Here is a 20,363-nt window from a genome sequence, read left to right on the forward strand (position 1 = left end):
ACCCTCACAATGACCCTGAGGTAACAGGAGGCATTGTTACTCTCATTTAAAAATACATATATTAAAAAAATATATACATATATATATATTTTTTTATTTACTCATTTTTGGTTGTGCTAGGTCTTAGTTGCAGCATATGGGATCTAGTTCCCTGGCCAGGGATCAAACCCAGGCCCCCTGCATTGGAAGCATGGAGTCTTAGCCACTGGACCACCAGGGAAGTGCCCGCTACTCTTGTTTTTAAGGGTGAGGAAATCAAGCTTTAGGGAAGTTGAGTTACCACCCAGGGATCATTATCCAGCAGAGGCAGGATTTGAACATAGGACCAAGCCTGGATCCTGAGCCTTCATGTCACACAGCCTCTTTCGAGAAGGATCGCAGAGGCAGGTACTAAAATGGGGCTGGGCATGATCTCTTAGGAATGTTGACCGAGGGCCCTGTCACTGGAGGTCCAGCCACTGCTTGCCTTGGGACCAGAAGGCATCCCAGGTCTGCAGATATTTCCAGCGAGGCTTCTGCTTCCATGAAGATGGATGCAGGTAAGCACCTCTTCTTTTCTTTTTAATATTTATTTTTATTTAGTTATTTAGTTGGCTGTGCTAGGTCTTAATTGTGGCACGCAGGATATCTGATCTTCATTGGGTCATGCAGGCTGTTTAGTTGCAGCACTTAGGATCTAGTTCCCAGACCAGGGATCGAACCTGGGGCCCCCTGCCTTGGGAGCATGAAGTCTTAGCCACTGGACCACCAGGGAAGTTGCCTGCATCTCTTCTCCTCCAGTGGGGAGAGGGCTGGGGGACTCAGGAGGAACAGTCCCTTATGGACTGTGCATCTTCCCAGAGGCTGCTGTACCCTCTAAGCTCCAGGTTCTGGGCGGAGCGGGCTCTGAGCCCCGGCAGGGTTAGCCCTGTCTTCTCATGCGTCTCTTCCCACACCTCCAACAGCTACCAGCACCTGCCGTCTTCCCGTCACCTCGAGTGGGGCCGCCGCCATTCGGAGCCCCACGTTGCCCTGCCAGGGCCCCGGCTGGAGCTGACCCGCAGGGGCTCCGAGCCCTCCTACCTGCCCTCTGTGACCATCAGCTGGGGCTGCGTAGGGACTAACCCGGACATGGATCTTGGCCCGGAGGCGCTGTTCAGCAACGTTGAGGACGCTGGTGGCAGCTCCTGGAAGTCCCTGTCACTATCATGTGAGTCATCGGGGGCACTGCAGGTGGGCACAAGTAGGATCTGAGGCCAGGGTCCCTGCTCTGTCTCCAAGCAGGGCTATTTCCTTCCACCAGTCTCCATCCTCAAGATTCCCAGCCAGAGGGAAAACCTCCTCCAGCTCTGGTGCTCCCCATGTTCTAGAAGCAGAATACCATGTGCCTGTGGAATGAAACCACCTAATTCCAAATGCTGGCTCCACCGCTTTGGAACTGTGTGACCTTGAACAAGCCACTTAACCTCTCGGGGCCTCGACTGCCTCATCTGCAAAAAGGCACTGATAATATTCCCTATCTCACAGGGTTGTGACAAATTCGTACATGTGATGTGCTTAGCCCAGTACCTGGCACAGAGTAAACACTAAATATTAGGGGCTACTTTTTAAATTATTGCTCTAATTCAGTGCTGTTCAACAGAAATATATAATTTTTTGAATCAGCTTTATTGAGATGTAATTCACAAACCAAAAATTTCACCAATTTAAAGTGTACAATTTAACGTAGTACAGTATGTTCAGAGTTGTATAAATAGTACTGTTTTTCAAATTAACTTTTATTGGAGTCTATTGATTTATAGTGTTGTGTTAGTTCTTCTGTACAACAAAGTGAATCAGTTACATATGCACATATCTCCATGATTTTTTAGATTCATTTCCCACATAGGTCATTTCAGAGTATTGAGTAGAGTTGCGTGTGCTGTACAGTAGGTTCTTATTAGTAGCACTATTTAATTTTAGAAGATTTTCATTATCTCAAAAGAAATCCATTAGCAGTCACTCTCCATCCACAACCCTTCCTAGCCACTGGGAACCACTACTCTATTTTCGGTCTCTAAGGATTTACATATTCTGGACATTTCATATAAATAGAATCATGCACATTCTATGGCTGTTTTGTATCTGGTTTCTTTTATTTAGTATGTAATATTTTCTAGGTTCATCCAGGTTGCAGCATATTTAAGTATTTCATTCCCCCCTTTTTTTTTCACGCAACAGTACATTTAATCCTTACTATATCCTGTGTAATAAGAACTATTGTTGTTTAGTCGTGTCTGACTCTTTTGTGACCCTGTGGACTGCAGCCTGGCAGGCTCCTCTGTCCATGGGATTTCCCAGGCAAGGATACTGGAGTGGGTTGCCACTTCATTCCCTTTTATGGCCAAATAATATCCCATTGTATGAATATATACCACATTTTGTTTTATTCATTCATCAGTTGATGGATACTTGGGTGGTTTTTTCTTTTTGCCTATTATAAATAATGTTGCTATGAACACTTATGTGCAAGTTTTTATGCAGATGTATCTTTTCATTTCTCTTGAGTATATACTGCATCATATGTTAACCCTATGTTTAATATTTTGAGGAACCACCAAACGTTTTCCAAAATGGTTGCACCATTTTACAATTCACATATGTACTTAAAATTTTTCTAGTAGCCTCATTTTAAAAAAAGTAAAAATCAATGGGTGAAATTAATTTTAATATTTTAAGCCGATATATCAAAAATTACATATCAAATGTCATTTCTATATGTAATCAATATAAAATTATTAGTAAAACATTTTAGACTCTTTGGGCTATTAAGCTGCAACATCTCATCTGTATTTCACCCTTGCAACACATCTGAGTTCAGACTAGCTCCATCTCAAGTATTTGATAGCCACGCATGGCAGGTGGCTGTCATACTCCATCATGTTGAACTCCTTGAGACCCCATGGACTATAGCTGGCCAGGCTTCTCTGTCCACTGAATTCTCCAGGCAAGAATACTAGAGTGGGTTGTCATTTTCTCCTCCAGAGGATCTTCCCTACTCAGGGATGGAGCCAGGGTCTCTTGCGTTGCAGGCAGATTCTTAACTGTCTGAGCCACCAGGAAAGCCCAATGAATGGCACGGGTCCAAACAGTTGTGTTAGAGACAGACTCTGAACTACTGGGCCAAAGAACTTCGTGTGCTCACAGGGCCTTGTGTGCAGCAGATTCTCAGTAGATGCCACATGAATGAGGAAATGAATGAATGGATCCAGTTTTTCCCCAACAGTTGCTGATGGTGATCACCACTACTTCCTGAAGCCTCCACCTCAGTCAGATCCTGTCCGGGAGTTTCTGGCCCCATTTCAGAGCTTAGACCTTGAGGTGCAGCAGGTAGTGGAGGGGGATCAGGGGAGGACACCATGCTGGACCTGTGGGATGCCCAGACCTGCTGGAGGAGGGCTCTGTGGTCCTGGGGCTGTATTTGGGGTAGCAGTGTGTGCGTGTGTCTGTCTGTCTGTCTGTGTGTCTGTCTGTCTGTGTGTTGGCAGGGTGGGGTCGGGGGATGTGCTCTGACCCTGCCTGTGGCTGCAGAGGGTGCAGGACAGTCAGGACGTCGTGTGTGGCATCTGCATGGACAAGGTGTGGGACAAGCCGGAGGCCGAGCGGATCTTCGGCATCCTGCCCAACTGCAGCCACGCCCACTGCCTGGGAGGCCTGTGCGCCTGGCGGAAGAGCCGAGGGGACTTCCCACCCGGTGTCATCAAGTAAGGGTCTTGGAAAGGCCAGCCGGGAGTGGGGGAAAGGCCCCATGGAGGGGTGGGCTTGTGACTACTCCTCTTCACCTTCCACTCCCCTTCCCCCACCCCACTCGCAGGTCCATTCCAGCTACATCATCCCCTGCAGGTTCTGGGTGAGCAAGGGACCTGAGAAGGAGCAACTCATCAGGAACTTCAAGGCTCAGACCAGGTGAAACTGGGGGGGGGCGGGGGCGGGAATGTGATGTGTGTTAGGAAGGAAGGAAAGCAACCCCTGATCCATTCCCACTCCCCCGGGGTTCCCAGTGTGGAGTCCTGGGAACGCAGAGTGATGGAGATGGCAAGCAAGAGTGTGAGCTATTTCCACTATTTCAGAAAGCCCAGTGGGTAACAAGAGTGACCGAGCCAGTCAAGGTCAAGTTCCTCCTCTATCCTGGCTCTGGATCCATGCAGGATCTCTCAGCATGATGAGAAACCTGGCTTGGCTTTTATTTCTAATTTTCTTTTTTTTTTTTTTAAGCAGTAAAGTATGGGAATAGCCCAGTAGTTAGGACTCAGTTTTCACTGCTTGGGCCCAGGATTCTTTTCCTGGTAGAGGAACTAAGATCCCACAAGCTGTGCAGCATGGCCAAACAAAAAGAAGACATTTAAATCAGGAAAGTAAACTGATATGAATACAACTTGTTTCTTACATAATTTTTGAAAATACGGGGTCTCTGAAGACACTGAAATGCAGCCCTTGGAGATGGGGTAAAGTTGAGTAGGTTTTCATCTCTTGGGGACGGTAGGCTTTTATCTAAAAGCTAGAATTAGTTACAATTCCAAGTTTTTAATTCTACCTTCCCAAAGAGTTTATTACACTTGATGTATGCAAAGTATATCTGGATAGAGAGTGGCATAAAAAGACCTAGTCGCTACCTGAATTTTGTCTGTGAACTCGAATAACTGCCTCAACAAAGTTACTGCGAACAAACCTAGGTGGAGTCTCACAGAGGGGAGGTGTTTGAGCTGGGCGTTGGAGGAGGTGTAAGGGCTCCTTGGGAAGAGAAAATGGAAGCACTCAGGCAGAGGGAGGTCGAAGCGGGGAAATCCTGGTGGCTGAATACCAGTTGGGAGTGTTCAGAAGTCGTTGGAGCCAGAAGGGAGCACCCAGGCCCAGGTGTGATAGGAGACAACATCATGGAGGGTTCATTACGTACGACAGACACTGCAGGTCACAAACACTGTGAGTGGGACTCCTACTCTCCTCACATTGCGGAAGAAACCTAGGAAAGGTCTATAGGGCTTAAGTGAGGAAGTGGGGCTTGAACCCAGGCATTCTGACTCCTAGCGTGGACTGGAAGGAATGGTGGGGCGGATACTGATGTGAGAGGAAGAAGGGAAACTAAGATGATGAGCACTTCCAGCACAGGCCGCCACAGGACCGGTGTCACGTGAGACCGAGCGGGAGAGGCTAATGGAGAATCTGGTCCGATCGAGTGGGGGGCTTTTTTTCTTTTGGTCATGCAGCAAGGCGTATGGGATCTTATTTCCCCGACCAGGGGTTGAACCCATCCCCCCTTCCAATGGAGTCTTACCCACTGGACCGCCAGGGAAGTCCCATGGCTGAGTCGGGGGCTTTTCATCACCGTCTGGATGGACGGGTCCCTAATACTAGCTTTGGTCAAATGGTAAGAAGAGGAAGAGGGGCAGTGATTTAGAGGGACTCCCCGCTCCCAGCTTGGTGGCCAAAGGGATCCTGCCTTCATGCTGGCACTGCAGAAAGTGGGAAAGACTCAAATGCACTGGTGTCAAGCAGAAAGTTGATGATGCAGGAAAAAGGCTACAAATAAAGCGCTTTATCTTTTTCTCCTTCTCATCCATCTTTCTGTGCAAGAAAACGCTGTTCCTACTTAAGCAGATCACAAGTTGCCCACAAACCCTTCCTGTATCTGACCTTTCACAGAGTAAAATTTGAAATCTCAGAAGTGGGAGACTTCTTAATCAAATTTCATTAGCTAGCAATTACCAAATCATAAGGAAATGGCAACCCACTCCAGTATTCTTGCCTGGAAAACCCCATGGACAGAAGAGCCTGGCAGGCTACAGTCCATGGGGTCACTAAGAGTCGGACACGACTGAGTGACTTCACTTTACTTTAAGACCACCCCTCTGAGAGCATTGTTCTAAACTAGTTACAGAGACACTTTGCAGGATTATCCGTTCTCCCTCCTTAGGTGGTTTTATTGAAACTTAGTTCAAAGAAGGAAAGGAGATTCCCAGAGTCACTGCTGTCCCAAATAGACTCTGTGGGAATTGAGAGAAAGGTACCACTTAAGACACTTTACTGCCATCTGCTGGGAAATAACTGTCATTAACATCTACACTTGACTTTGATGTTAGTTCTTGATTTGCTCACTCCAGTCACTAAGTCGTGTCTGATTCTTTGCGACCCCATGGATTGCAGCACGCCAGCCTTCCCTGTCCTTCACCATCTCCTGTGCTTTGCTCAAGCTCTTGTCCATTGAGTCGAGGATGCCTCCAACCATCTCATTCTCTATTGCCTGCTTCTCCTCCTGCCTTCGATCTTTGCCAGCATCAGGGTCTTTTCCAATGAGTCGGCTCTTTGCATCAGGTGGCCAGAGTATTGGAGCTTCAGCTTCAGCATGAGTCCTTTCAATGAATATTCAGGGTTGATTTCCTTTAGGATGATGCCAGAGGTGCCAGCATGGATGTGGCATCTTTATGCTGTGTACAGCCTACCCAACCTTACATGTTGGCCCTTGTTCCTGGGGCAACTGGGCTTGAAGGTGATGGTCTTCTCTCCTTCTGCCCTCTCATAGCCAGATTCAATGCCGGTTCTTCATGCGGGGGAATGGCCACTGCCCTTTCAAATCTGACTGCATTTACCTGCACCAGCTCCCAGACGAGGCCCCGAGTTTTGATCCTCTCTGGCCTGAGAGTGTGCAGCTGGCCTCTGTGAGTGAGGTGGTAATAGCAGGGATATGGAGGTTGGGAAGGCTGCTAGTTATGCTTTATAATAAATGTCTGATAAGTGTAAAACCTACATATGATATCTATGACATTGATGGGGCCTGTGTGGATGTGGTACTTTTGTGCTATGTACAACCTGCCCAACCTGTGTGTCAGCCTTGCTTCTCTGGTGCCAGGCACGACTAGAACTGAAGCTGATGGGTTTTCACTTATTTCTTTTTCTATCCCCAGGTGGTGGGCACACCAGTGTTCCTAGGGGGTACCAAGCCAGAAGAGGAAGTGTTCTTCATGGACTGTGCCCTGGGCATGGCCTTCTGGGGTTCAGAACTCCTCCTGGATCCCAATAGTTCTTACCACTGCCTGCTATAACCAGGATCAATGTGTAGGGGATGGGGCTGAGGGGCAGGGGTTGCCAGGTGGTAGGTATTTCCCCTTTGGGGACTTGGTAAGGGACGAAAGTAGCAAGCCCTCCACCCTCATGAACTGCAGCAGTGACACAGCTGGGGAATGTGGGGAAGGGGGTAGGGATCTCAGTGTCTTGGCAGGGACTTGGTTTTTAACTTTGCTCTTTTGTAAAAGGATTCTGAAGGAAACCAATAAAATGCACCTAAACCATCACTCCTGGTGTCTGAAGAGTCTGCTTATACCCCAGGCGTGCCCCCATCCCAACCAAGGGGTTGCTTCTGCACTTAATCTGTTGCAGTATCACTTGTCATTTGGCTTTTGGAAAACTTCACTTTATGCCCATAAGAGAATGAGATAAGAAAGGGCAAATAGGAATCCCATGAAAGGATCTTGAGTATTCCTTCAGGGATCTTGAACCACACTTTTAGAGAACACTTTTTAAGAACTTTTCTCCCTCATCTCCTTCCCATCAGCTAGAATGCAGATCTCGAAGGGCATGAGCTACAGCCACTACAAAGTAAAGCTTTATTTGTTTGTTGAGGATGGGCAAGGCATTGAAGGCTGTTTAGCATTCTTGGCCCTGCCCACTACTTATCAGGGCCTCCCCAACTCCTTGCCCCCAACATCATTAGAAGACCAAAAACATCTTTTATGAAGTTAGAACTGATAGCCTGAGAGAGAGGTTCCTGGAAGAAATTTCTTTCCTACTGTTTTGGCCTTTGCAAAGCAGGCACTATCTAAGAAATCCTCCTTACTCCTTTCCAATGTTGTTGTTCAGTCACTTCAGTCATGTCCAACTGTTTGTGATCCCATGCATTGTAGCCCTCCAGGCTCCTCTGTCCATGGGCTTTCCCAGGCACGAATACTGGAGTGGGTTGCCATTTCCTCCTCTAGTGGATGTTCCCAGACTCTTGGCGGGTGGATTCTTTACCACTGAGTCACCTGGGAAGTCCAGTCCTATCCAGCAGCTCCCTTGAAATCATTTTGGAAAAATTATAAAACTGACTCTAATGGAAATCAGATCCAGCTCAAAATATGCTTATGGCTTCACATACTATTCAGAGCAAAAGACAAATTTCCCTCTGAGACCTCAAGGCCTCACAAAATCTGGTCTGGTTATCTTTCCAATCTCATTTCTCTCCCAGTGCAGGGGCACTCAGCTCCAGCCAGGCTACTGCTCAAAGCCTAACCATAACCCTCTTCCCGAAATGGTCTCCTCAAAGACCTCTACCTGGCTCACTTCCTTATCTCCTTTAGGTTCATCTTGCCTGACCACCTATTTAAAACTACCTCACTCTATCTCTGTTCCCTCCTATCACAAACAGTCAGTCTGTTGTTTACTTATTCAGTTGTCTGTTTCCTCCCAGAGCGTCAGCAACAATGAGAGCAAGGGTCTTTATTTTGTTCCCTGTATCCTAAGCCCTAGGTGATCAGTAAAAGGCTTACTGATTGAGTGGATGTATGCATGGTACCAGAAGCTGGGAAGACAGAAAAACAAGCTGGCACCCAAAGGAGGCTTTATGGGAGTACTGTGAAGCTCTTCTCCCCTCTGCCTTTATTTCCATCCTCTGCTATGATCCCTCCCTTCGCGGGAAGACTTGCCTCCTCCAGATTTCCCTAAGCTGAAACACTGGGAAGTGGAGGCTCTCTTGGTCCTTTATAAACAGCCACAGCAAGGCCACTTCTTGATCTCTGAGAGGAAGATTACAGTAGCAAGGCTTTCTGCTATATAGATAACATTAGATTTTACTGCAACTCCCATTCTCTGGTGTACTTATACATCAAATACTTCTGGAGAGGGCTGAAACTCAAATGATGGCAGTTGATGGCCTGTGGAAGAAGAGGTGACCTTACGGTGTTTTATGATGAAATCCTATGCCAAAGCCCATGATATACGAGCAACATGGGCGTCAGTTTAAATTAAATAAGGCTTGGATCCAGAAGTACTGAATACAACCAAGAGGGCCCCTGATGTCCATTCTGTACCTCCGCCCCCATCGCTTACCCGAAGGAAAGCAAGGACCCGCTCCTCCATCAAGCCCTGTCCCACCCAATCTCTTGCATGACCCCGCCCACAAGCCTATTTCTTTGTAGCCCCGCCCCAACTCTGCCCCGCCCCGTCAGCAGACAGGCAGTCGGCCTTGGCCCCCTCCCCTGCTCGGTTCCTGCTTCCGGCCCGGCGCATCCCGGCCCCGCCCCTTCCGGCTTTCCCCCGCGCCCCGCCCCTAGCCGCACCTCCCGCTTCCTTCTTTTCCTGACGGCTGGAGTCCCGCGCGCTGGCCCGGCATCCCCCAGCGCTGAGGCGAGAACTTGACTGGAGCGGCGCTGTCCTCAGCCTCCCTTTCCCCAGGCCCCGGAACTGAGGCCCGAAACCGGAGCGCGGGGCGACGCGACTCCCCGACCCCGGGCATGGAGGCCTCGGAGGCTGGGCCCGCTCGGGCTGAGGACGCAGAGCCGGCGGAGCCCTGGGCTCGGCTGGAGGCTCCCGGCCGCCTCCTGCTGCAGGCGCTGCAGGCCGGGCCCGACGGGGCGCGGCGCGGTCTGGGGGTGCTGCGGACACTGAGCGGCCGCGGCGGGGAGCCCTTTCCCTGGGGCGGCGTCCTCGAGGCGCTGTGCTGGGAGGAGCCCGTCTTGGAGGGCCCGGACTGTCGCCTGGAGCTGTAAGTCGTCCGCCCGCGTTCCTCCGGCCCTGTCGGTGCCCTCATCCTCTAGAGTCGTGTGAAGCAGGAGCTGGCGCTACCCGCTGCTCTAGATGTGTTTTTAACGCCCCTCACACACAAATAAATAAAAGGTTTCTTTCCTGCCTCACATATCCCAAGTGTCTTTGTGTGTGATCACAAATAGCAGAGTCACGTACTGAGAGGTGCAGAAGCGTGAAGGGTGGTGACCCTGTGAGTTCCAGGACTGCCGAGGGGAGCACAGGGCTGCAGACTAAGCACTGCTCAGTGTTCTGGAGTATCATTTTTACATAAAATTTCAGAAAGGACTTTTTTTTTTTTCATGTTTACATAAAACAGGCATGGATCTATTACAGGGTTCAGTTCAGTTCAGTCACTCAGTCGGTCCGACTCTTTGCGACCCCATGGACTGCAGCACGCCAGGCCTCCCTGTCCATCACCAACTCCCAGAGCTTGCTCAAACTCATGTCCATCCCGTCGGTGATGGCATCCAACCATCTCATTCTCTGTTGTCCCCGTCTCCTCCCGCCTTCAATCTTTCCCAGCATCAGGGTCTTTTTAAATGAGTCAGTTCTTCGCAACAGGTGGCCAAAGGATTGGAGTTTCAGCTTCAGCCTCAGTCCTTCCAATGAATGTTAAGGACTGATTTCCTTTAGGATTGACTGGTTGGATCTCCTTGCAGTCCAAGGAATTCTCAAGAGTCTTCTCCAACACCACAGTTCAAAAGCATCAATTCTTCGGCGCTCAGCTTTCTTTCTAGTCCAACTCTCACATCCATACATGACTACTGGAAAAACCATAGCTTGGACTAGACGGACTTTTGTTGGTAAAGCAATGTCTCTGCTTTTTAGTATGCTGTCCAGGTTGGTCGTAGCTTTTCTTCCAAGGAGCAAGTGTCTTTTAGTTTCATGGCTGCAGTCACCATCTTCAGTGATTTTGGAGCCCAGGAAAATAGTCTCTCATTTTCTCCATCGTTTCCCCATCTATTTGCCATGAAGTGATGGATCACAGGGTAGGTTCCAATTTTTGAGCTGAAGCAGGAGATGTCAAAGAGCAGGGCCTCGTGTAGTGTAGAATAGATGCTCACTTGTTGAGTGATTTCCATGTTGTCTCCACTTCCATCCACACTGACTCTCAGGTGCTGACTCTCAGAGCGCTGCCTTCCAGCGCTGCCCAGCCACTTCTGTCTGGTGCCATGTAGCCTCCAACTCTGTCCAGCCTGCCCTGTGTTCCTTTCACCGAGATGCTCCTAATCGTGCCCTCCCTCTGCTACCCAGGAAACCACTGCTGCTGCGATTGCCCCCGTTATGCCGGAGAAACTTGATGTCCTTGCTCATGGCTGTTTGGCCATCGCTGCCCGAAAGCAGGCTCCTCCCTGTGCTGCAGGTTGCGAGTCAGGATCCAAGCCCTGACCCTGATCCCTGGCTCCGGGCCCTTGGAGAATTTCTGCGAAGGGATCTGAGTGCTGGTGTCTCCACTGATGGAGCGTCCCCACTGTCTAAAAGGTGCCAGAGACAGCTCCAAGGCCTGTGTAGGCAGCTGGGCCAAGGGGGCAGGAAGTTGAGGTTGTCCCTGGCTCCAGATTCTGAAGGAGAAGGGCAGGAGGAGGAGAAGGACTCCCAGCAGCCTGGGAAACGCAAGAAGGAGCCAGAGGAAGACCCTGTCAGTCCTGAGGAGGAGAGGGCCCCCAAAAGGCTCCGGTGTTTGGAAAAGGAAGAAGAGGAAGAAGAAGGTCATGAGAAGAGACCTGAACGTGAATCTTCGGAATCCCTAGCTGATGGAGGAGGTGCATCATGCATTACGCACCAACCTGTCATGGGACCTGAGCCCAGTGAGGCTGGTCAGAGTTTAAAGGATGCTAAGGGCCTACCTGAGAGTTTGGAGTTGCCCAAAGTGATCCAGGTACTAGGGTGAGGCGGCTGCTTTAATATTTTGGAGTGGAGGGTTCATACTGGGCAAAAGCTGGTTGGGACACTGTTTCCCCTTTGGAATGACTGTAGCAAGGGGCAGGAGGTGAGGTTGAGGGAATGTAGTTTCTGCTCTACAGGCTTCTGAAAAGAGGGTAGGGAAGGGAGGGGCTGGAGGTAGGAACCCTTGACCTAATGATTAGTATTGTGAGGTCAGGGGTACCGGGGAAGAGGAAAGGCTCTGGAGCTACCCCTGCCGCCCCATCTTATGGGAAATGGGGGAATAGTCCCAGCATCCAGCTTGACCTCCCAGCCCAGGGCCTGGTCTAGTCCCATCAGGATGGATGCAAAGAAGACAAGTCTGTTCAGTTGGATTTACAAGGGCCCTGTCTAGTTTGAGTTCTGAAGCACTTTGTAAAGTTTAGGCTTCATGTTCTGACTCTCTTGAGTCTTCTTTGCCCACTAGCTCCCACTGACCTGGGGCCTTCTAGCAGAGAGGGCTGGGACCATGGCCATGACCGGGGGCCGTGCTGCGTGGGTGGGGGCTTGGCAGTGACCCGGCTCTCCTCTGCAGGACCAGGTTCCCAGGCTGCAGCAGCTGCTCAAGACCCTCGGGAAGGTGACTTGCCCTACCCTGCTCTCTACAGCCCTTCTTCCACCTCTTCCTGGACCCCAGCCACTCCCAGGGAAGCCCGCAGTGAGGCACAGCTGTTCAGTGGGGGTGGGGGGTGGGAAGTGAATGTCTAATCATCTGTGCGAAGGCTTTTCTTGGCCCACATATGTTGTTCTAACCCCTGGCAAGTTCTTCTCCTCCAGTAGCACCTTCTGGGGTCCTCACCCACCCACTCTGCCAATTGAAGGGGTGACCTCAGTGACTGAGGGGTCTGCCAGCCCTAACATGGCATTCGCCCTCTCAGGGGTTGGAAGGACTGGAGGGCACCCCACCGGTTGAGCTGCAGCTTCTCCAGGAGTGCAGTCCTGATCATGTGAGTCCAGAAAGCCTGCCTGGCCCCGAGGACACGGTCCCTGTCTCCATTTAAATTTCTGTTCCCCTGCCTCATGTGGGAATTTGGGAAGGGGATTTGGTTGGGTTTTTTGTTCTCTTAGGGGCAGGGGTCCCCCGCAGTGGTTTCTTTTGGCCCTTGGTTCCCATAGGGCGGCTCTCCCGCCTTACCTTACCCTGGGGTGTCCTGGCCCTGCCTCTTCTGCCTGGTTGGCTTGAGACAGTTCAGCCAAGACAGGCTGAGTGTCCTGGGACCCTCCCCCATTCTTGGCAGGTGGACCTGCTGTGTGCCCAGCTGCAGCTCCCGCAGCTCCTGGACACGGGTCTCCTCCAGCTCTGCACCTGGCTGCTGGCCCTGTCACCAGACCTCAGCCTGGGCAATGCCACTGTGCTGACCAGGAACCTCTTCCTTGGACGGGTAGGTGCTCTGGGATGCATATGAAGTGTCTGGGACTGGAGGGGTGGGGAGTCTGAGCCCTCAGCAGGATGCCAGAGGAAGTTCCCAGCCTTGCACACATCTGGCCTGTCCTGGGTGCTGGGGGCAAGGGAAGGGCATAGACCCCTAGGCCATCTACCTATGGGGCATCTAACTCATCCCTCTTGGGCCCCAGATTCTTACAAAAGCTGAAGGGATATGGGAGCTGGGGAAGGGAGCTATGTGTCCTTGCCAGTGGGTAGATCTGTGTGGGTCCTGGATAAAAGAACTTTTTTGTCACTGTAATGTATGTGTTTGTGTTTAGTTGCTCAGTCGTGTCTGACTCTTTGTGACCCCATGGACTGTAGCCTGCCAGGCTCCTCTGTCCATGGGATTTTCCAGGCAACAATACTGGAGTGGGTTGCCATTGCTTTCCCTGGGGGATCTTCCTGACCCAGGGATAGAATCTGCAGCTCCTCCTGCCGCATCTCCTGCATTGCAGGCATATTCTCTAACCGCTGAGCCATTGGGGAAGCCTGGTATAATGTATAAGCCTCTGAAATGTGTCTGATAAATATTTGTTGGAGGGAAGAAGCAATTAATTAATAATTTCCTCCCCATTGGCTGTAGATTCTCTCCCTGACTTCCTCAGCCTCCCGCCTGCTCACAACTGCCCTGACCTCCTTCTGTACCAAGTATCCCTATGCTGTCTGCAGAGCCCTCCTTGGCCCTGTGCTCCAAGCCCCAGGAATAGGTAATTTTAGAACAGGCCCCAGGCCCGGTAGCTCTGCCCTCTCTGTTCCCAGCATCCTTCACCTCCCCTGGGTGGTCCTGGCAGAAGTTGGGTATTCAGGGAGTAAAGATACCAGTTGCTTCCCTGATGCTGCCCCCTGTAATGAGCTGGGATTTTGTTCCCTGCCAATCCCCTCCTCTCCTGCCGTCTTCCCCCATACTTCTCTTATCTGCTGTCGCCCACCCAGGTCCAGCTCAAACAGAGTTACTGTGTTGCCTTACAAAGGACAAGGCCCTGGAGCCAGATGTGCAGGTTCTAATGCTGGGGTAAGTGACAGGCACCCCTGCTGGCCCCACCCACACCTCCTCCCCTGGCCAAGCCTGCTCTTGGCATTCTGGAATTGGAGCTGAATGGGCACCAGGCCCTGTGCCCAAAAGTGCCTGAAATATAGGCAGTGGCACAGCCAATGCCCGCTCTCGCTGACCTGAGCCTGGCTTTGTGCCTTACCACTGTAAGTCCTTGTAAGTTGCCACACCATGTCCCTTCCCCAGCCCAGGGGGCCAGACTTCTGTGCCAGGTGCCCCAGGGAATGTGGAGAAGAGGCTGGTGCTGCTGTTCTTGAGTTCTCAGCATAGTTGGAACATGATATCGTGGTTCAGCGCATTGGCTCTGGAGTCAGACAGACATGGGTGAAAACCTCAACCTTGGCTTTTATTTTTTTTATCTTTCAACTTTGCCTTTAAATGTGCAAGTTTAATCAGGTTGTTCTATCTCTCTGAGCCTCTGCTTCCACACATGAACTGTGTAGGATTTTTCTAGATATTAAGTGTGATAATGCACATGAAGACCTCAGCACATTATTTGGCACCTAGTAAGTGCTCAAATCAATGCAAAGAAATAGATGAAAACAATAGAATGGGAAAGACTAGAGATCTCTTCAAAAAAATTAGAGATACCAAGGGAACATTTCATGCAAAGATGGGCTCAATAAAGGACAGAAATGGTATGGACCTAACAGAAGCAGAAGATATTAAGAAGAGGTGCCAAGAATACACAGAAGAATTGCACAGAAAAGATCTTTATGACCCAGATAACCACAATGGTGTGATCACTCACCTAGAGCCAGACATTCTGGAATGTGAAGTCAAGTGGGCCTTAGGAAGCATCACTATGAACAAAGCTAGTGGAGGCGATGGAATTCCAGTTGAGCTATTTCAAATCCTGAAAGATGACGCTGTGAAAGTGCTGCACTCAATATTGCCAGCAAATATGGAAAACTCAGCAGTGGCCACAGGACTGGAAAAAGTCAGTTTTCATTCCAATCCCAAAAGAAAGGCAATGCCAAAGAATGCTTAAATTACCGCACAATTGCACTCATGTCACACGCTAGTAAAGTAATGCTTAAAATTCTCCAAGCCAGGCTTCAGCAATATGTGAACCGTGAACTTCCAGATGTTCAAGCTGGTTTTAAAAAAGGCAGAGGAACCAGAGATCAAATTGCCAACATCCGCTGGATCATCAAAAAAGCAAGAGGGTTCCAGAAAAACATCTATTTCTGCTTTATTGACTATGCCAAAGCCTTTGACTTGTGTGGATCACAATAAACTGTGGAAAATTCTGAAAGAGACGGGAATACCAGACCACCTGACCTGCCTCTTGAGAAATCTGTATGCAGGTCAAGAAGCAACAGTTAGAACTGGACATGGAACAACAGACTGGTTCCAAATAGGAAAAGGAGTCCGTCAAGGCTGTATATTGTCACCCTGCTTATTTAACTTATATGCAGAGTACATCATGAGAAACGCTGGGCTGGAGGAAGCACAAGCTGGAATCAAGATTGCCGGGAGAAATATCAATAACCTCAGATATGCAGATGACACCACCCTTATGGCAGAAAGTGAAGAAGAACTAAAGAGCCTCTTGATGAAAGTGAAAGAGGAGAGTGAAAAAGTTGGCTTAAAGCTCAACGTTCAGAAAACTAAGATCATGGCATCTGGTCCTATCACTTCATGGCAAATAGATGGGCAAACAGTGTCAGACTTTATTTTTTTGGGCTCCAGAATCACTGCTGATGGTGATTGCAGCCATGAAATTAAAAGACACTTACTCCTTGGAAGGAAAGTTATGACCAACCTAGATAGCATATTAAAAAGCAGAGACATTACTTGGCCAACAAAGGTCCGTCTAGTCAAGGCTATGGTTTTTCCAGTGGTCACGTATGGATGTGAGAGTTGGACTGTGAAGAAAGCTGAGAGCCGCAGAATTGATGCTTTTGAACTGTGGTGTTGGAGAAGACTCTTGAGAGTCCCTTGGACTGCAAGGAGATCCAACCAGTCCATCCTAAAGGAGATCAGTCCTGGGTGTTCATTGGAAGGAATGATGTTGAAGCTGAAACTCCAATACTTTGGCCACTTGATGCGAAGAGCTACCTCATTGGAAAAGACCCTGATGCTGGGAAAGATTGAGGGCAGGAGGAGAAGGGAACAACAGAGGATGAGATGGTTGGATGGCATCATCGACTCGATGCACATGGGTTTGGGTGGACTCCGGGAGCTGGTGATGGACAGGGAGGCCTGGCGTGCTGCGGTTCATGGGGTCGCAAAGAGTCGGACACGACTGAGCGACTGAACTGAACTGAAGTGCTCAAATACTGTTATAAAATTAGTGTTAAATTTGGGTATCAAATTGGGGAGTTAAGATACAGACATATAGAAATAATGAGTAGGTGAGACCCCACTGGACATCAACATGAAATATAAAATGCTAAGTATCGCATGAGAAGGGGACAATCTCCAGAAAACTACTAGCCACCTGTTACCGACTACTTTCTCGTGCTTTTAATTCGTTACTTCAGTCTTCGGGCCGTCCTGTGCTGCTGTCACCTTAGAGATGAAAAAACTGAAGCTCAGAGAGGCTGAGGGAGGTGGCCAAAGGTCACACAGCTACAGCAAGTGCAAAAGCCTAAGATCACACCCAAGTCTGTGCACCCAGGAAGGCACACTGTTTCCATGTGACATCCTGCCTTTCCCAACAAGCTGAGGACAGGAGGTGCAGCTGGAGTGGACCTCACTGAGGGCTGGGTCTGCAGAGAGGGCTCGCCTTCTCTCAGAAGCCTCACATGTGTCATCATACCCACCATCGTTATCATCCGCTTCCCTGGGTCACCCTCCCCTTGTTGCTCAGGATGCACTCTCGACTCTTGGTCATTTTTCAGGGAACCATTGTACCTCTCGGCCAAAGCCTTCACTGTCAGCTCCCAGGGGTCTGGGGCCATGGCCTTCCTGGCACTGCAGCAGCGGCTCCTACCAGGCTACCAGCATCGGGGTCCCTGACTACTTCCTCTGCAGCTGGGGATCTTAACTGTCCCCGGGGCCTTGCCTTGGGGTAGGAGCAGTAGATCCCCAGGCTTGGTGGGAGGCTGAGCTTTCCTCACTAGGGCCTGTACTTGCAGACAGATCTTGGAGCTGCCCTTGAAGGAGGAGACTTTCTTGGTGCTGCAGTCACTCCTGGAGCGGCAGGTGAGCGGGCTGCCTTGGGATGGACAAAGAAGCGCTGCTGTGCTGTGGGTGGGCGTGGGGCTCCTGGGCTTCTGACCACTTTAGGGATGGAGGGGCAAGCAGGATGGCAGCCCTCCAGCCGGGTGCCTCTGACACTGGGGGGAGGGTCCCGGGGTTTGAAAGGCCAGGAGCAGAGAGCTGACTACACGGTGAATACCAGCTGTGCCTCTTGCTGGCTGTGTGGCCTGGAGGAGGCACTTGTTGATGTGTGTGGGTAAATTTAATTTATTTTTGAATAGGTAATAGATTCAAATGTTCACACTTTTGAACTATATCCTTACAAGGATATAGTGAAAAAATTCCTCCCAGCCACCCAGATTCCTCTCCCCAGGGCTAATCAGTGTTATTGGTAGCAGTGGAACCCTCCCAGAGATTCTGTATATATACAAGGACACTGTTGAAATTTACTCTTTCCCTGCTTTTTACATAGGTTATAACATACCAAGCTCTAAGCTGTAACACAAAGTGCCCTGTACTTTGCTTTTTTCATCTAACAGGATATTTTGGTAGTTTTTCCATGTAACAATACATAAGAGTCTGCCTCATTTGTTTATAATGCAAGTAGTTAGCCTCTTTATGCCTCAGTTTCCTCATCTGCAAAAGGGGAGTGATGATGGCACCTACCATGTAAGACTGTGGTGAGGTTTAAACAGTATAATTGGGGTAGCATGTCCGGAATGGTACCTAATGCCTAATAAGTGTTTATTAAGTTATGATTATGAAGAGCTGTTGTTATTATGCTGGTAGGACTCGCTTGGGACCACTCACTCCTTTTATCTTCAACCACTAAGCCAGGCTAAAGATCCTCGGCCTCCCCTTGCTCCTAATCTGAGCCTGTGCAGCAGTGACCACTGCTTTTCTGAGCCCTGTGTGCCAGGCTTTATGTGCATAATAACATTAAATCATTTTCAAAGTCTTCGGAGTTCACTATCATGAGCCCCATTTTACAGATGTGGAAGCTGAAGCTCAGTCTAGTTGAGTGACCTGAGGCTCAGTTTGGTTGTGGGTCACCTTCTTAGGAAGTGGTGGAGTTGGGGAGTTTAATCCAGGGCCCTTTCTTGTGCTACTGCCCCATCTCCTAATGTGTGCAGGTGGAGATGCCCCCTGAGAAGTTCAGTGTATTGATGGAGAAACTCTGTAAAGAGGCGCCAGCGGCCACCACATCCATGGCCTATGCCAAGCTCCTGCTGACAGTGATGACCAAGTATCAGGCCAACGTGAGTACTGATAGGGCCACAAGTGTGGGGCTTCCCTGGTGGCTCAGTCGGTAAAGGATCCGCCTGCAATGAGGGAGACCTGGGTTTGATCTCTGGGTTGGGAAGATCCCCTGGAGGGCACGGCAACCCACTCCAGTATTCTTGCCTGGAAAATCCCATGGACAGAGGAGCCTGGCAGGCTGCAGTCCATGGGGTCGCAGAGTCAGACACAACTGAGTGACTAAGCACACACAAGGGCAGCCTCTGCTGCTTGATCCTGCCACGAGGGTGTTTGATGTTTGCCAGGGAGAAAACCCTGAGTGTTAGCCAGGGAAACCACAAGTTCAAGTCCAAGAATAGGGAAGTGAGGCTGCTTAGGAGTTCATTCATCCAGCCAACACTGCTGTAGGCCAGATGCTTTCTGGGGCATTAGGAATCAACAATTACGATATCACAGTTTCTGTCCTGGACTTGACCTCTCCACCAGCACCTACTGGGCTAGTGAGAGGGGAGAGAAATGATAAACAGATCATTGTAATATCCGGTAGCAGCCAGGTGAAGGTAAGCACAGGGCATCTGATGGCAGAGGAAAAGGGGACAACTAAACCTTGTTTGTCGTGGGAATTGGTACAGGCTTCCTGACTCTTAAAGGATGGGTGGTAGTTAAAGGCCAAGGTGGAGGAAAGGGCATTCCAGCCAAATAAACTGTGTAAGCACTGAATGTCCGAGGGGATCGGCAGGTAGGTCATTGTAGCTGAGGCCTAAAAATCCAAGAGTGGATGGTCGTGGGGGATAAGGTTAGAGAGCTACAACACTGAGCTGATACTTGTAGCCCCTGCTATGTTCCAGGCATCCTTCTAAGCCCTTTATGTATGTTAACTTGCCAGTTTATTCCAGGTACTAGTCCTGTGAGAAGATACTATTATTGGCTCCATTTTATAGATGAGGAAATTGAGATGCAGTAACTTGCCCAACTCATCTCCTGGTCATGGTAGCATCTAATGGAAGTTAGATTGCTCAGGGAGTCATCTTCAGTTGTCCTTGGGTCCTGGATTTCTCTCTTCTAACTAAACAGAGCCCAGGGGCAGGATAGGGGAGAGGAGGGATCAGCTGCTGGAGTCCTGACGTGCTTCTTCCTCCTCTCCAGATCACTGAGCCCCAGAGGCTGGGCCTGGCTGCAGCTGTGGAACTCAATACCACTTTCCTGAGGAAGCCCCTGCAGGCTGCCCTGAGACATCTGACCCCCTGACTGTCTACCAAAGGACCACCCTCCCGAAGCTCCCTCACCAGCTTCCTAAAGGACACTTCTGCCCTCAGCTCCTCACCCTGCCCCTTGCCTGGGGGTCAGGGCTGAACCTGGCCATCCCAGGGATCAACTGCCTCCCTGCTCCAGGCTGCAGAGGGGCTGGCGGGAAGGGTCTGGGGCTAAGGGGCTAGATGATCTGCATTACCAAGGGCTTCTGACCCTGGGCTCCCTCCTTGTCACTTCTGGGGACAGACACTGTAAGACAGGCCTCAGCAGGGTCATAGCAGACCCAGAGTGGACAACAATGACACTCCAGGAGCCCAGGGGACGTGTGCTCAGCACAGATCTCTTGTGTTCAAGTGTAGATGTGATGATCCTTTGTGTCCTTGTTTCTGACTTGAATAATTTATCAATGGTATTTCATTAAAAAAAAAAAAAAGAGGTTCAATAATGTCTTACTAGAAGCAGTGCCTGTCTTCCTACTAACTCTGGGTATTTGTTGAAAACCAGCTCACATCATCCCCCACCCCCCTGCCC

The 20,363-nt window shown here is 49.9% G+C and overlaps 2 protein-coding genes across 4 annotated transcripts; both read left to right on the forward strand.

Annotated features, from left to right (window-relative positions):
- Positions 1-248: 248 nt before the first annotated feature.
- LOC145517519 (putative E3 ubiquitin-protein ligase makorin-1) lies at positions 249-7,304 on the forward strand. The gene is made up of 7 exons (XM_081520142.1): positions 249-539; positions 945-1,189; positions 3,245-3,348; positions 3,550-3,722; positions 3,833-3,924; positions 6,536-6,671; positions 6,918-7,304. The coding sequence occupies exons 2-5, from the start codon at positions 1,111-1,113 to the stop codon at positions 3,870-3,872; spliced, it is 396 nt and encodes a 131-aa protein (XP_081376268.1). The 5' UTR covers positions 249-539; positions 945-1,110; the 3' UTR covers positions 3,873-3,924; positions 6,536-6,671; positions 6,918-7,304.
- Positions 7,305-9,307: 2,003 nt separating this feature from the next.
- On the forward strand, positions 9,308-20,274 carry FANCE (FA complementation group E). 3 transcript variants are annotated; one of them, XM_081520143.1, is made up of 10 exons: positions 9,308-9,751; positions 11,047-11,671; positions 12,251-12,295; positions 12,594-12,662; positions 12,954-13,097; positions 13,725-13,848; positions 14,075-14,153; positions 17,279-17,345; positions 18,476-18,601; positions 19,728-20,274. In XM_081520143.1, exons 1-10 carry the CDS (start codon positions 9,501-9,503, stop codon positions 19,827-19,829), a joined length of 1,632 nt encoding a protein of 543 aa, XP_081376269.1. In that variant the 5' UTR covers positions 9,308-9,500; the 3' UTR covers positions 19,830-20,274. The 3 variants fall into 3 exon arrangements, with proteins under 3 accessions (XP_081376269.1, XP_081376270.1, XP_081376272.1); XM_081520144.1 differs by lacking the exon at positions 12,594-12,662; XM_081520146.1 differs by lacking the exons at positions 17,279-17,345; positions 18,476-18,601 and having other exon boundaries at positions 19,728-19,863.
- Positions 20,275-20,363: the final 89 nt, after the last annotated feature.

Source organism: Giraffa tippelskirchi, chromosome 8 (assembly GCF_054371585.1).
Source record: "Giraffa tippelskirchi isolate mGirTip1 chromosome 8, T2T-mGirTip1v1.2.pri, whole genome shotgun sequence".
Lineage (NCBI taxonomy): Eukaryota > Metazoa > Chordata > Mammalia > Artiodactyla > Giraffidae > Giraffa > Giraffa tippelskirchi.

Coding starts and splice junctions, on each gene's coding strand:
- FANCE (XM_081520143.1), top strand. CDS start 9,501: ATGGAGGCCTCGGAGGCTGGGCCCGCTCGGGCTGAGGACGCAGAGCCG. Junction 13,098..13,724: donor GGAACCTCTTCCTTGGACGG/GTAGGTGCTCTG, acceptor CATTGGCTGTAG/ATTCTCTCCCTGACTTCCTC. Junction 13,849..14,074: donor GCTCCAAGCCCCAGGAATAG/GTAATTTTAGAA, acceptor TCGCCCACCCAG/GTCCAGCTCAAACAGAGTTA.
- LOC145517519 (XM_081520142.1), top strand. CDS start 1,111: ATGGATCTTGGCCCGGAGGCGCTGTTCAGCAACGTTGAGGACGCTGGT. Junction 1,190..3,244: donor GAAGTCCCTGTCACTATCAT/GTGAGTCATCGG, acceptor TTTCCCCAACAG/TTGCTGATGGTGATCACCAC. Junction 3,723..3,832: donor TTCCCACCCGGTGTCATCAA/GTAAGGGTCTTG, acceptor CCCCACTCGCAG/GTCCATTCCAGCTACATCAT.